The 15,543-nt window shown below is 50.2% G+C and overlaps 1 protein-coding gene across 2 annotated transcripts; it reads right to left on the bottom strand.

Annotated features, from left to right (window-relative positions):
- Positions 1–8,424: 8,424 nt before the first annotated feature.
- On the bottom strand, positions 8,425–15,258 carry ATP6V1G1 (ATPase H+ transporting V1 subunit G1). 2 transcript variants are annotated; one of them, XM_041004410.1, is made up of 3 exons: positions 15,088–15,258; positions 11,986–12,086; positions 8,425–9,215 (listed from the first exon to the last, which is right to left on the bottom strand). In XM_041004410.1, the coding sequence occupies exons 1-3, from the start codon at positions 15,167–15,169 to the stop codon at positions 9,042–9,044; spliced, it is 357 nt and encodes a 118-aa protein (XP_040860344.1). In that variant the 5' UTR covers positions 15,170–15,258; the 3' UTR covers positions 8,425–9,041. The 2 variants fall into 2 exon arrangements, with proteins under 2 accessions (XP_040860344.1, XP_040860345.1); XM_041004411.1 differs by having other exon boundaries at positions 8,425–9,173; positions 12,064–12,086; positions 15,088–15,248.
- Between the last annotated feature and the right edge of the window lie 285 nt (positions 15,259–15,543).

Raw genomic sequence — 15,543 nt, forward strand, 5'->3', positions numbered from 1 at the left:
TGTGGGTGCTGGAGACACAGTGCCCAACAGGATCCAGCCCAGGGGTCAGGATAGGCCCAGGACTGTGCCTGGAGCTGCACACCCTGAGCTTGTGCACCCACCTCACAGTCAGACGACGCCCCCAGACCCCTCCCCGGGCCCCTGCACCCGTCCGAGAGAGATGGCAGGATGCAGACAGAACAGGAGGTTCCAACGCTTCGGGGCAGTGGGTACAGACCGCTGGCTTCTGAGTTCCCTTGACCAGTCCTGCACTCTACCCAGTCCCCCCAGGCACCCATCTTGCACCAAGTTCTTGCACAAGTTCACAAATTCAGTCTCAGTCTCTGCAGTGCCCAGACTCCCCCCTCAAAACCGCATGCTTCATCACCGACAGAGGAAAAGAGAAACTCGGTATTTCAAAGGTTCGGTCCTGGTTGTTAAACTGGGATCCCAATAAGAGAATATGCGTGAGCAGGTCGCACAAGTTTTAGAATTGGAAAAGCCCTGAGTCCAGGATATCCATTTTACAGATGAGAAAAGTAAGACCCAGAATGCGAAACCCAGCCAAGATCTGCCACACGGGGCTCCTGTAGGCCTGGGGTAGCTGGGGTTGGCCCGGGTCTCTATCCAGTCCTGGCTGGGTTCGGCTGCCCCGGGGGAGCGTCTCCCCAGAAGTTAACCCTGCCCTTTCCCCGCCGCGGCTTCCAGGAGCTGCGTGGGAAAGGGGTGCTGCGGGAAAGGGGTGCTGAGGCACCCGGAGAAGCCAGGAAGCTGCCCGCGCCGCCGACCCCAGGCCCTCCGGGCCCCAAGACAGGCCGAGTCGGGCGCGCCCAGAAGGCCCAGCAGCGGCCGGAGCCGCGCCGCACCACCCCGCCATCGCGGGCCCTCGAGCGCGCGCCCCGGGCCGCCGCACACTCACCGGCCGCGCCGCCGCAGCCGCCGCTCCCGGCCGCGGAAGGTCGGGGGACCCCGCGCCCCTCCGCGCCGCAGCCGCCCGGTACCGCCACTCCGCGCCCCGCCCGCCGCCCGCGCCGCGCCGCCCTCGCGGGTCCGCCCCCGTCCCGGCCGTCACTCCACCGGGAGGAGCCGCCCGCCAGGCTCGTCTCGGGCCCCGGAGGGAGCGCTTCTCCTGGAGCCGCTGGCTGCATTTCATCAGCCGGCTCCCCCGCGGGACGCCGCCACGTGCCCGGGGTTGGGGCTGAGGCTGGGCGGGCCCCGGCGACAGGTTCCCGTCGTCGGCTCACCGCCAAGCCGCGGCTTCCCACGAGGGCGCCTCCTGGGCGGAGGCGCAGTCACGGAACCCGGCGGAGGAGGCGGTATTTGGGACAGAAGGTACCCAGCAGCTGCTGTGATGGGAAAACTTGTGTGAGAAGTCACGTGAAGAGCCCACCCGGCTCTTTCCACTTCTTAGATCATCACGAAACTGGTTCAACTGTCTATGCCTTGATTTTTTTTTTTGTTTTGTTTTGTTTAAAAATAAACAGATTTCATTAGTTCAGCAACATTAAGTGTTTCGCAACTGTCATGAGCATAATTAATGATCGCAGTTGTAGTGGCCACGACTGTTGGACACACAATGGCTCACTGCCTGCGGCTGCCACCCCCACTATTATCAGTCAAGGTTCCAACAATGCCTGCCCTGAAAACGAAGAAAGGGTTACCTTTCTACTCAGACAGACACGTGTTTTTAAAGGAGAGGGAGACTGTTGTGTTGCTGGGCGCCCTGCCTTCAGCATCCACAGGCTGCCGGAGCGCTCTGTCCCTGTCTTTGCAAGGGGCACTGAGCTTCGTTAGCGGGAGGGACTGGCCTTCCCTTGCCCTTCTCAGTGGAATTGAGGCTGTTCCCAGCTCCTGCTCTCAGGAGATAATGATGCCTGTGGGTGGCAGGCAGACTGCGTTTCTTTCTTTAAACAACAAAAAAAGTATTTTTTATTTGAAAGGCAGTTACAAAGAGAGAGAGAGGGAAAGATCTTCAGCCTGCTGGTCCACTCTCCAAATGGTCACAACAGTGAGGACTGAAAAGTCAGAAGCTACTTCTGGGTCTCCCACGTGGACGCAGGGGCCCAAGGACCACCTTCCACCGCTTTCCCAGGTCACAAGCAGGGAGCTGGATCAGACGTAGAGTAGCCAAGATACAAACAGTTGCCCATATGGAATAAAGGCCAAGCAGGCAGACAGCTTAAGCTGCTATACTGCCACAGTACCAGCTCGGTAGCCTGCATTTGTTCACATGTACTCAGCTGAGTCAGAATGTGTGTGCATTTACCATTTCAACAGATATTGCCAAAATGTGGCATCTTTCAGAACCCACTTAGCTGCACCCTGAGTCAGCCGGGAGGCACAGTGCCTGGAGGCAGCCAGGTGGTCATTGAGAACCTGAGTAGCAGGTCCTGCCCTGGTACCCCCTTGTTCACCAGGCAGCTCAGCAGCAAGGCTGCTAACTATGAAGCCTGACCCATTGATGAGCAAACTGGTGCTGTCTGCTGAGGGCTGGGTGTTGTGTTGGGTGGTAGCAAGTACACTATTCAGTGAGCCCGGGCGGTCCAAACACCAGCTCGAAAGCATGAGACAAAGTGTGCAGCTTTACTACTGCTGATTGGTTATTGACAGACAGCCTGCAGCAGGTGTGTGGCCTGGCCCCAGCAAGGCCACCACCCTGTGAAGCTGGGTATTCTAGTCTCGGGCTCTGCCAAGCTGCCCTTGCTCTTCCCCCTTGCTACAGGTCGCTCTGGCATGCACTTTTATGGTGACTTGGGACTGGCCAACAAGGCTATTGCTGGCACGTGTCCTTGGACAGCTCACTTCACTTTCTCTAATTTTTTTTTTAATATCTTTCATTTATGTGAAAGTAGAATGACAAAGAGGAAGGAACACAGAGAGAGATGTTCCATCTGTTCAAATGGCTACAAGGACCAGGGTTGGGCCAGACTGAAGCCTGAAGCGCAGCAGCCCACTCCCATAGGCAGCAGCGACCAAGTACTTGGGTTGCTTTCTCAGGCGCATTAGCAAAGAGCTGGATCCAAAGCAGAGGAATTTGGCACTCAAACTGCACTGTGGTAGGAGGTGCTGGTGGTGTCAGGGCGGCTTAACCCACTGCACCACACCCCCAGCCCCACAGTTCACTTTATGAGTTCCAGTTCCTTCATTCATCAGAGGAGGTTGGCAAACAATACCTGCTAAAGAGGGAGACTGCAAGGATGCAGGGAAATGCAGAGGTGCTCAGCAGGGTGAAATGCGTTCTTGGACAGTGAAGCATCTTAAGTTTGCATCTCTGAACATGGCAGGCTCTGACACCGTGTCTCAGGGCAGTAGTAGCCCCCTGAAAAAATGGAGAAGGGACAATAAAATCCAGCCAGGACTTGGTTCTGATGAATTTACAAGGCCCTTTGAGGTGGGCCCAATCCCTTCACTGCCTTCAACCTAACCTGGACTAGACTCCCCAAACCCCAAAACCCTAAACTCCAAGAACACAGAGCCTCTCTCAGTTCCTCCTCCACCCCATGTTCTCACTTCCAGTTCTCAGTGGTTAGCATTTCCTCTCACCAGGAAGGTCAGCCCCAAAGCGCACACCTACCTTTGTCAAGCCTTGACTGACCAGAGCCTTTCTTCAGAGACCCCTTCCCTCTCCTGGGCCAGGATGAAGACTTTGCACCTCAGGGATGCATTCCTTTAGCCTACACTCATATCTACCACCTGGTGTGCCCATTGTTGGGTTCTTTCCCCCCCAAGAGAATACCCAGGGAGCCTACTGTATTTCTTAAGTGCTTCTGAAGTAGTACATGAATAGATGGGAATGAAATCCCCGGGACTTCAATTACAGAGGAATCCCTACCAAAGCCACCCACCTTACTGCACATGCGCATGTTGGCTGCAGCTTCACACCCCAGCTGCTCCACTTCCTACCCAGCTCCCTGCTTGTGGCCTGGGAAAGCAGTCGAGGACGGCCCAAAGCCTTGGGACACTGCATCCACGTGGGAGACCCGGAAGAAGCTCCTGGTTCCTGGCTTCAGATCAGCTCAGCTCCGGCCATTGTGGCCACTTGGGAAGTGAACCAGAGGATGGAAGATCTTTGTCTCTCGTTTGTTCTTTATATCTTCCTTTCCAATAAAAATAAATGTTAGGAAAAAAAGGAGTTCCAGACTCACGTAAGAGGGCCAGCTGCCAGCACAGTTTGGCAACCTGAATGAAGTAAGATGATGAACTTCTCCCCAGCTGGGCAGCACCCTAGTGTTGCTCCAAATGGCAGAGAGGACCTGAGCACCTCACATGGGTAGGTGAAAAGGCAAAGCTCAAAAATTAGATTGGGATTTTTGGGAACTGACTCGCCACTTACAGGTTCACTGCCTTCCTCAACTTTGGAAATAGACCATTGAGGGGCCCAACGCAGTAGCCTAGTGAAAGTGCCTTGCACATGCCAGAATTCCATATGGGCACCAGTTCTATCCTGGCAGCCCCGCTTCCAGCTTCCTGCTTGTGGCCTGGGAAAGCAGTTGAGGACAGCCCAAAACCTTGGGACCCTGCACCCATGTGGGATACCCAGATGAAACTTCAGGCTCCTGGCTTCGCATAGGCTCAGCACCGGCTGTTGCAGCCACTTGGGGAGTGAATCAACAGACGGAAGAACTTCCTCCCTGTCTCTCCTCCTCTCTGTATATCTGCCTTTCCAATAAAAATAAATAAATCTTAAAAAAAAAAAAAAACTACACTGTCATGACCTGAACTGAATTCAGCCTGGGGACTGGGACAAACCCAGGTTCCAATGCAGGCTTGCCACTGACTGGCTGTGTGAGACTTTCTTGGCGCATCAATTCCTAATTTGTGAAGTAGGGTAACATCTACCTCAAAGAGATGGTGAGAGACCACAACGTTGCAGGAGTAATAAAGCACCTTGAACTGTTGCTGTACAAAGTTGATGTCAACGAAGCTAAGCTATTTTACCAAATGTTTCCAAAATTGTGTCCCACAGACACGTTCTATTGCTGGTGGCTCCGGGTGGCTCCACGTTCTATTGCTTCTGGAAGTCCCCTGGCAGTGACCAAGCTCCACTATGTGACACACGTGATGAAGACTGACCACCTATGGCAGCTGGGGCATGTGACACACAGCTGTTCTTGTCAGATGTGCTGCTTGACAGGAAGGGTAGCAGTCCCCCTAGAGCCATGAGGGAGCCCCTTTGACACTGGAGACAGGACAAGGCATGAAAAGGGCAGGGTCAAAAGAGGGGGAGCTTGTCCCAGGCTGGGTAGCAGGAGGGAATGAAGGATGATGGAAGGAAGGTAACTGGGCTGTCTCTGCTGTTTTAACAGGGACAGCAGACAGCTCAGGCCTGCCCTCCACCAGGAGCCCAGCAGCCTCTCCTGATTCCAAGCTGCCAACTGGTCCAGAGCACTGCCACTCTGCCTTTTGTTATTTTCAAGTAGAATGGCAGGGGGAAGGGGCTGCTCTGACTCTCCAAGCCTACCCACCCCGCCCCCATCAATCATGGCCCACAGTATACTGAGGCCTCCAACACACATGTGACCCAGAGCCAGTTACTGTCATTTCAAAATTTTGAAAACCAGAGGGAAGTAGATGTTGACATGAGGATCTGGCAGCTTCCTCTCCTGGAACTGCTGCTGGAGCTTTTAGTAAGGCATGTGCCCAGCCTGCCTCTCGGAACTTACCTTTGTGCACTGGAAGGGTTGGGGGGACAACTGCCTCCTTGTGTGAAAGCCTTTGCAGGAATTTCACAGCCACTGGAACCATGTGGCATCAAGTCACAGGAGAAAAACACTCCTGTCTGCCAGGCTATCTCTGAACGAGAACCGGGAGGTTGGAAACCAGGGAAATAGTGACACATCAGAGCATGCCCAGGCTTTCCCTGACTCCTGAAGCCATCAGACCTTGGCAGTGGAGTCAAGGCCCCTGTGTCAGTTCGAATGCAAGCTGGGAGGCCACAGGTGGTACTGGGTATTGAGTTTGAAGAGGCTGGGTACTTTGCTCCCCAATGTTCTGAAAGGACCTCAAGGAGCACTGTGGGTTTTGTGCTTGGTGGCCTGTGGGCTGCTCTGACTTCGCCACCATCAATTCCTTGCGCTGATTTTGAACATTCTCGAAGCCTCTGGGCCTCATCCATCATATCGTAATGGGCTGGTCCCTCAAGACAGGGATGCTATGAGGATCATTCACTGTCAGTGCAGCTCACAGCCCAGCGGCTGCCAGGAAGTCATTCACTGTTGACAGCTGCAGCTTATTTTTCACTCATGGGACATCCTCTTAAGTCTCCCTCTGGTTACCTTGACTCATGTGACCTCCACTGGTCAATGACCGAGAAGTATCATGTGATACCTTAGGGACTCATGTTTGCCAACTTTCCCTTTCCATCTCTGCTAACAGGGAAAACATGAGCTGAGATGGCAGGATGGGAGTGGAAGTGATCTGAATCACCATCGCCCTACTGAAATCGTCCCAACACCAGAAAACACTAGAAATGCTGCTGTAAGTGAGCACCTGGATTGCAGAGTCGAGCTGAGCTTCATCAATATGGCTAGTGAACTTGTCCTAATAATCAAAAAATGACAGCCAATTCCAAAGTTATTCTAGGCATCATATATAGTATTTACTTTAAATAAGTGTGTATTTGAAAGGTAAAGTAACAGAGATCTTCCATCCACTGGTTCATTTAACAGATGACCTCCCAGGCCTGAGCTGGGGTGAAACCAGGGGCCTGGAACTCTCATCTAGGTCTCCTGCCTTGGTGTCAGGGATCCCAACCACTTGGGCCATTCTCTGCTGCTTTCTCATGAGCATTAGCAAGGAGCTGGATCGGAAGCAGAGCAACCATACTCCTACATGGAATACTAGCATCGCAAGCAGGTATTTAATGCACTACACCACACCACCAACCCCTTAATTGTTCTGTTAATGTACAAATGGTTCCCACCCGAGGATGACTTTTTGTGACACAAAACACACCATCACTTTTCTCAGGCAGGTCCCAACAGCCACTACCACATTCCTCCTTCACATCCAATCTCTCTAGTCAATTTCTAGTCTTCAGAGCACTTAGGTTCCTGTCCCAAGTCACCAAACTCTTTACTTTTCATACGTCTTAACACTCTCCACTGACCACTGCTCACATATCTGTTTTAAAAATAGCTCCACTGGCTTCTGTGACTAGCTATAGAGTGCTTGGCTCAGAGAGTCAGTCATTAAAAAAGTAAAATTCTACCAATCCAGGATAAAAATAGTGCTGACAACCAGGTTAAAAATGGGTCAAACCAAACAAGTATTAAGTGTTGTTTCATGTCTCCCAGTTTGGGAAAGCTGCAATGGCAGGAGGAGTTAAGGAGCTGCTAGCTAACAAGCCACAGTACAGCACATTAAGGTGGAGGTTTTTACTAAGCATCCAGGTCAAAACATTAAAAAATCTGAAATGGGTTGGAGATATAAGTATCTTCAATATAGACAACAAAGATGTGACATCAAAGTGGTCTTAGAAGGAAATATCTAGAAAAGCCCAAGACCACCACCTTGGGAAAACAGGAGAAGATATTAGGAAGACTTAAGCAAGGTAGCTCACCACTGTATAACGGAAGTGACGTAAAAAGGGAAGAATGGCTAACAAATACTCCAAGAGGGTCAGACTTCTCAGTGTGGACCTACTGCTGACCCTAATAATCAGTTTAAGGGGAGGTAGGCCCAGAGTATCTTAACAGTAAAAGGACAGCTTACACAGGAAAATCTTTTGAGGACTTTTACTATAAAGACACAGGGCTGGCATTGTGACATAGCAGGTAAAGCTGCTGATTGCAAAGCCAACATCCCATATGGGCACTGATTCGTGTTCTAGCTGCTCCACTTCCAATCCAGATCCCTGTAGATGTTCCGATCCATGTGCGAGACCTGGATAAAGCTTTCGGCTCTCGCCTGCCCTGACCTGGCTGCTGTGGTCCTCTGAGGAGTCAGGGGAAGGAAACTCACTTGCTCACTCTCCCTGTTTCAAAAGAATAAGTCTTTAAAGAGAAAAATGAAGCACATAAAAAGGCCCAGTCAAGGAAGTCTCATGTTCAATAATTTTCTACTGACCAGAAATTACTGTGCAGCCAACAAAAGACTTGCAGCTAACAGAAGGCTCTAAGATATTTAACTCTGAAGTAGCAGAGTGAAGTAACTGCAAGTGCTACATCATTTAGGCAGTCGGGAAGGGCACATGCTTGATCAACTGCCAAGGCTGCCCCAGGATCAGGAAGAAAGAGGGCAGACGCACACCTGATAGCTCTTGCTGCCTTTTTTTCCAATTTACAGGTAAAATAAGCACTTTCCTTCTTGCAAAGATGTATTGAACAATTTCTAAGTATATATGCAGATGTGATGTATAAGCTAATTTCCTAAGTGAGATTCTGCAGAACACATGGGCTGGACAGCACTTTGTGTTACCAAAGAGGATAAAACAGAGACATGGGGGAGAGAGAACACATGACAAAGTCTTTACTTTTAAGAGATTACCAGTACACCAAGTATAACATGTAATAAATTCTGCCATCTAGTAATTCTGATTAAGCTAAAAGCAGCCTAAACAATTACACAAGTAATTCAGTGCTTCCATCCTTAAAACTGACGTTAAGGCTAGCTGCTGCTTCACGCTAGTTACAGGAAGCGATTCACTACTTTTTCATAGATCAAGCCCCTGACCTTCAAGAAAGCATAGGGGAAAAACTGTGTGATCCCTTTCTTTCTTTAAAGAGTTGTGGGTTTTTTTTTTCTTTCTTTTTTTCCCCCCTACCAGATCTAGGACAGACAAATATCAACACCGACGTACATGGTGCTCAGACTAAAAGGCACAGGAAAACACAGAACACACACTTATTAAACTTCTCTAAAAAATACAAAGTAAAAAGATGAACTCTTTGGAGAAGTTCTAACTCTGTACAGAGCAGCTAACCAGTGAAGGGCCCTCCTATGTAACACACAAAAAGATTTTAATGCCTTGTCGGGAGAGCAGAGCATGTGAGCTTTGCTGAAGCGTCACATCCCAGGAGGGCGTCTACAGCGCCCACCAAGGGAATAAGGGCGGCTTTCTTCTATCCGTTGATGCGGTAATTTTCATGGATTTCTGGCCGGATGTCACACACAAAAGCCAAGAGGTTATCCAAGACTTCCTCCCTGTTTTGCTGGAAGTAGTTCTGGAGGATGGTCATCTTCTCCTGGGTCTCCTTCTCCACTTCACTGCTGCAGCTGCCGTGTGAGCCCAGAGCCTGCACGGGAGGGAAACACATGGGGGGGGGGGGGGGGTGGTCAGGAACACTCGGGAAACAGCTTGCCGACAGGCAAAATGGGCTTATCAACGACCAGGAAGCAATGAGGTCGAACGACCGATAGCATGCAGGGAAGCAGACACTCGCACAAGTTGATGGGAATCACATTTACCTCAAAGTCAACTTCATGTGATTTCCACTGCTAGAAAATTATTCCAGGGACAACACTCACCTCTCCCCAGGGTCTAAGCATGACCTTGACCAAGATGACAGTGGACCCTAACAGTCAACAACTGAGGATTGGCTCAACAAATCATGGTGCTTCCACATACAAGTGAATACCAGCCAATCAGATGAACTGAGCCCTTCCCCATGTCAGGGTCTCTACAGCATCATTAGTGACTACCCCCGCATCCGGGATGCTGATGGATGTGGCCTGACAGCAAGGAGTTACCCCTCCCCTTACACCCCTCCTCTTGCACCTCAAGCATGTTCATCTCCTGGCTTCTGGCTTTGTCCCAGTTCATCCCGGGCCATCGAAGCCATCTGGGCAGTGAACTAGTAAATGGAAGAACTGTTTACCCCCCTGACAACTCTTTCAAATAAATAATAAATATTTAAAAAAAGAAAAGAGAGAAGAGAAGAGAGGAAAGAGACGAGAAGAGACGAGAAGAGATGAGAAAAGAGAAAAGAAGAAAAGGAAAAGGAAAAGGAAAGGAAAGAAAAGAAAAGAACCTCTTAAACTGCTACCAGGCAGTGGCTCTGGGGACTTCAGGACCAGGAGAGAGGCGGCCAGCTTTTCACTGCTGCCCTTTCCACTCCCTACTATCTTTACTGAATTATATCTTCAGCTTTCGTTTTTACTTATGACTTGGTTTCTCAGTTTTCTTTTACCTTCTACAGCTTCCATAGCAAAGCAGGCTTTTTGTTAACTGCCATACTTACTTCACTTGGCCTATCACATTCTGCAAGACACAATATTGTGTCTGAACCTAATTCAACCAGCGAGCTTCTCTCATTTTAATATCCTTTCAGATTGATGCATGAGTTCACAAAGCATCATCACTGACCACATTTCTTATTCCTCAAAACAACCTATGAAGAGCCTATCACTCCATTTAGATTAGCAAAACAAAGCTCAAAGAAGGCAGAGTAAACACACAGAGAGGCGCACACAAGTCTTCGGAGTGCAGATGTAAAGAGCTGTTCACACCCTCCCATCACCACTTGCGTTGCAGGACTACCCTGGGACAGTCCACAGGAGATCAACTGCAAACCAGTGCATAACCCTTCCTTGCGGGAAAAAACTCAATAATAAATCATTACAAAGTTCCGGAAGTTATCTCAAAATGGAAACAGTTAACAATGGAAAACCACTAGAAAATTCGAAGCTTTTGCTTTAGCAATGCAATAGGGATACCTTCTCCACAAGAACTGCAGAGGGTATAACATGGAGACAGGATGGCTGTTGCACACAAGCATTTATACAAACTTTGCAGGCAATCTGATGGCTGACAGCCCCAAACAGTCCCAGGTTGAAAGACAAACAATTTAGGATTCTTCTTAATCTAATAACATATTTAAATTTTTATAGATTTTTTTAAAACCCCGGTGTCTGATGCTCACCCTGCATTTTAAACTATAATAACAAAACAGTCATCCAGGGCCTGTCACGATGGCGTGGTGGCTAAAGTCCTTGCCTTGAATGCACCACAATTCCATATGGGCGCCAGTTCTAATCCCGAGAGCCCCGCTTCCCATCCAGCTCCCTGCTTGTGGCCTGGGAAAGTAGTCGAGGACGGTCCAAAACTTTGGGACCCTGCACCAGCGTGGTCTGAGACCAGGAGGAGGCTCCTGGCTTCGGATTGACTCAGCTCCAGCTATTGCGGCTGCTTGGGGGAAGTGAACCATCAGACAGAAGATCTTCCTCTCTGTATATCTGCCTTTCCAATAAAAATCTTAAAAAAAAAAAAAAAAAAAAAAAACCAGCCATCCTGTGCGAAGTAGGTGTAGCTTTGGTTACTCGGTAGTAAGAGGGACACACATCTCTTTTAATACTGGATGCAAAGCCACCACAAGGTACAGCTGGAGAAGCAAGCAGAGTCAGAAGCAGAGCTAGAGACATGAGTATATCATTTAAGCCCTAGGATCAAAATAAAGCTGGCCACCCAAGTTTTTGATTTCCCTGACCAAGAAGTCCCACCATGTACCAGGATGAACCATGTTTTCTGATACCCGCATCTAAGGGCCCTGTTGGCTTCTGCTCTTTGTCCTGTCTTCCTCCATTCCTACCCTTCCCAGAGTACTCCCTGCTTCCTCTGTATTCTCCACCATCCAATGCATCGTAGTACAGCCTACACTAGCTAGCAGCGAGCACCGCTCCCACTCTGCTATGCTCAGGTGAGGCTCTGCTTATGTCACTCCACACTGAGGACTGGCAAGGCTACAAGCCGGGCTCTCTGAGGGCAAGCAGCGAGCCCTTTGTTGACAACCGATTCCCTACCACCTAGCTGGTACTGGGTGCATGTTTAATCATTTCATTCCATATATTATTGTTAAATGAGGACTAGGATTCACTCTCAGTTAAAAAAAACAAAAACAAAAACAAAAAACAAACTTTAACTGCCCCAAAAGATGTGGCCTGAGCATATAATAAAATGCTTGATGCCCAAATTTTCAAAATTCAACAGTACTCAGAACCTCTGAGCTATGCTGTGAGTCTTTGGTGCCTGAGGGGAGAAGAAAGGGAGGAAAACCAAGCAGGGCCCACCGCAGCTTCCTTGGCCTTGAACTCCTTCTCCCTCTGCAGGCGGTACTGCTCAATTTCAGCCTGCGCCTCTTCTTTGGCCTGCTTCAACCTCCGGTTCTTTCCTGTTTTCAAAAGAGAGAACTAAGTCAGGAAGTGGTTAAAAAGCAAGTAAAAAACCAGACACTGAAGTAGTTTTCAGTAAACAAGGGGGGGGGGAGTTAAAATATATCCCAAAAGACATGCATGGGAAGAGAATTAAGCTAATAGGTTTCTGACACCTACAGGCTGTATTTAAGAAATGACTACATTAACAAAAATGTACACGTAACCAAAACCCATGAAAAAGGATGAAAAAAAACTGGCAGAATGTCAAAATGTTTTCTCCATTTAAACTAACAACCAACAGGGAACTCTTCTTCCTAAGAAATAAGCACCTAGGTATGGGGCTAGAGCACAGATGAGAAGCTTAGCAAGGAGCTAATATGTTCACAAGAGACACCAACCTAAAATCTAACTAATGGTGGATGATGTACTACTCCAAACCTCTTGCCTACAGCAAGGAAGCAAAACAAGCCAGAAAGGCAGGCTGCAGGGAGATGCCTGCAAGGCAAGGCTGCACCCGGTGGAGAGGGGCAGGGCCTCAGGCGCACGCACGCCCTTGCCCTTCTACACACAGTTCGGGAAAACCTCCAGGTTCTGCCCAAGTCTGTATGAAAAGAGCCCACAAGCCCAGCCTTTGCTTTGATTTCCTGGACACTCACATGGGTTGAAAAGACAGAGTCTCAGATGATCAACCAGAGTTTTTAATTCAGAACAAGAGACACTGTACACTGCCAGAGCCCAGAGGAGCCCTACGGGTGAATGACACTCCACTTAACCTTACCCCTTCTGACTGAGAATCACCCACACAACACCAACACTTCAGGTCTTTTTCTAAGCACCCCAAGAAGTACTTGTACCCGTCTGTGTTACTCCAGTACTATGTCAGGTCTGCTGCTTTACCCCAACCTTCCTCATGACATCCATCTCAGCTACACTGTCCCACAACCCAACAACAGCATTCAGGGCCCAGGCACTCCGCAACAGTCCACCTGATTTTATAACACACCATTCCCAACTCCTCTGGTGAACTGCATTAATTACTTAATATCTCCTCTACCTTTTAGTAAGCAGCTGCCAAGTTTCATTTGATAGGCTTCTCTGAAAACCAAAGCACTTCCACAGGAAATCACATTTCCTTCAAATCGCATTGTTCTCAGGTCTCAGACCCGGGAGCTGGTGTTTGGCTTCCCTCTAACAAAATAAATCACAGCAATCTTTTTTTTTTCTCTTTTTATATTTAGATCCAAAGCAGTGATTTCAGGAAAAATTTGAGTTGGGTCACTGCCTCAGAGGCAAGTCAGCCATAGTTACAGATTAAGACAGCTGATAACTTTCTCAAACTGTGGCTCTGAGATGCTAAGTAGCCACAAACTAGCACCTTTAGGACAAATGCGCTCAGGGTAAGCTAAGAGCCACCTAAGCCACACAACACCCTCCAGCAAGCCTGACAGGCTAACCACGCCCCAGAGGCACTCACTGACTCACACCGAATTCCAAGCATTTTTGCCTTCCCCAGACAGACACCCTTCCCAGCTGAGCCAGCTTATTCCTGATGAGACCTCACTGGACTCAGAGAAGTCATTCTGGAACGACTGTGTCAGGGGCATGACTGGAAATATTCCACAAGGAACTCGGAATGTTCCAGTTGCTGGAGTAAGAGAAGGATTCTCCCCATTTCCATGCCCCTCACAGACAGCTCCTTCTGTGTGACACAGCATCACAGGTCCTTAATTGAGACTGGAGGAGCCGTGCGTGATGTCTACTTGAACCAAGTGCAACAGAACCAAGTCCTGCAATGAACACACGAAGAGTTACTAAGACCAGCATCTCTTGGCATTTTAGCCTTGAATGATAAAGGAGGCCTCTGGGCCCCAGCGATGCTATTTCACCAAAGAAAGATGAAAACATCTCTCTGAGCCTTTTCCCATCCATAAAGAACACACCCATCTTTCTCCCAGCTGGAAATCTAAGTACACAAAATTAAGTCAGATCCAGTCTCTCTTCCCTAGGAACGTCAGCCGGGTGACTGAGCCACGTAAGCAAACTCTGAAGAGGGGCTCCCAGCCCAGCTGCGGAAGGAGGGTGAGTCAGGGAACATGTGCACATGTGCTGGAAGAAGGGCTCCCTAAAGGTTGAAGTCCAAAGCAGGACTAAGGATTAGAGAAGCGAGGGGAGGAAAATGGCAAGGCTCTTTCAACCCAAGGACAAGGTGCATGCCAAGGGCTAACAGGCGAAATCAACGGAGTTTATTAGTGGGGGGGGGGGTGCCGTGGGATTCAGCACGCTGGAGGCTTATCCCTGGAAGAGGTCTGCGCTGGATTCTGGACACCCAAAAGGCGGTGAGGATAAACGACTGCAGGGAGAATGGGTTGGAAGAAGCCGGTTTCTTCCGCTTCGGCCCCACCTAGAAAGTTCTGTGGCAATCCAGCATTTCTCAGAGCCCTGAGCTCACCTGTAATTACCCTAGCCAGAATTTGCTTCCTGGTTTACCTAGACGTGGGAAATCACGCTGGTGGAGATTGCTGACGCAGCGGGCACCGGGCCTGCACTTGTCAGTCGCCTCAAAAAAGGAGGAATAAAACTAGGAACCAACGGGTTAAGGTGCGACAGGAGCTCCCGAGAAGTTGGTGTCCTGGGCTGAGACGCTGGCGGCTGGGAGAAAGGGAGCGGACCCCCTCCTCCCCCCAGGAAAAAAACAAACTGGCTAGGCGTGGCGGGTAAGGGAAAACAGGGAAAAACAACAAGCAGGACTCCCGAGTTTCCAGCGAGAACAGTGGGGCAGATGACGGCTCGCTGCACAAAGCAGCAGGTGGGAGGGCAGCCTTCGGATCGCCGGATTTTACCCGCCCCCAGACCCCAAGGCGCACGTTCACACATCGTTTGCCTCCCCACTCAGGTTCTTTCCGCACATCAAGCCCTTCTAGACCCTCAGCCCCGGAGAGCTTCCAGGGTCGCAGCCATCCCCTCACCCCACGCCGTTTTCTGAACCCCGTCCACCCGCCGCCTCGCGCCTAAACTCACGCTTGCGGGCCTCCGACACCTTCTCCGCGGCCCGCTTCTCGGCCTGCAGCAGCTGCTGGATGCCCTGAGACTGACTGGCCATGGTGGCTTGGACCGCGGGAGCCTAGAACAGCGGCCTAAATCGACTCGAGGGATCCTCACGTCACCTGACCAGCCAGCCACAATCTGCGTCTGCGCCGAGGGCCGACGCCCCGCCCACTCAGTCACGTGACCTGCGCAGCGCGGCATCAGCTGACAGCCGCCAGACCCAGCCCGGAGGAGAGTAGCGGCCGGGCGTCGCACTGCGCCTGCGCAGTGCCTGTGCGCGCCCGGCCCCCACTCCGTCGCAGCCGCCTAGCTTGATTTGTGTTAGCTTTTCTGGCCCGTCCTTATTGTCCTGGAGACCCGGGATACTGATACAGGTTGCTGGACTTCCGTGGGGGATTCCTAACTTCCGTGCTAGATACCTGTCTCTTT

The sequence above is a fragment of the Ochotona curzoniae genome, unplaced genomic scaffold, assembly GCF_017591425.1.
Source record: "Ochotona curzoniae isolate NIBS_2020 unplaced genomic scaffold, NIBS_Ocur_1.0 scaffold_3208, whole genome shotgun sequence".
NCBI lineage: Eukaryota > Metazoa > Chordata > Mammalia > Lagomorpha > Ochotonidae > Ochotona > Ochotona curzoniae.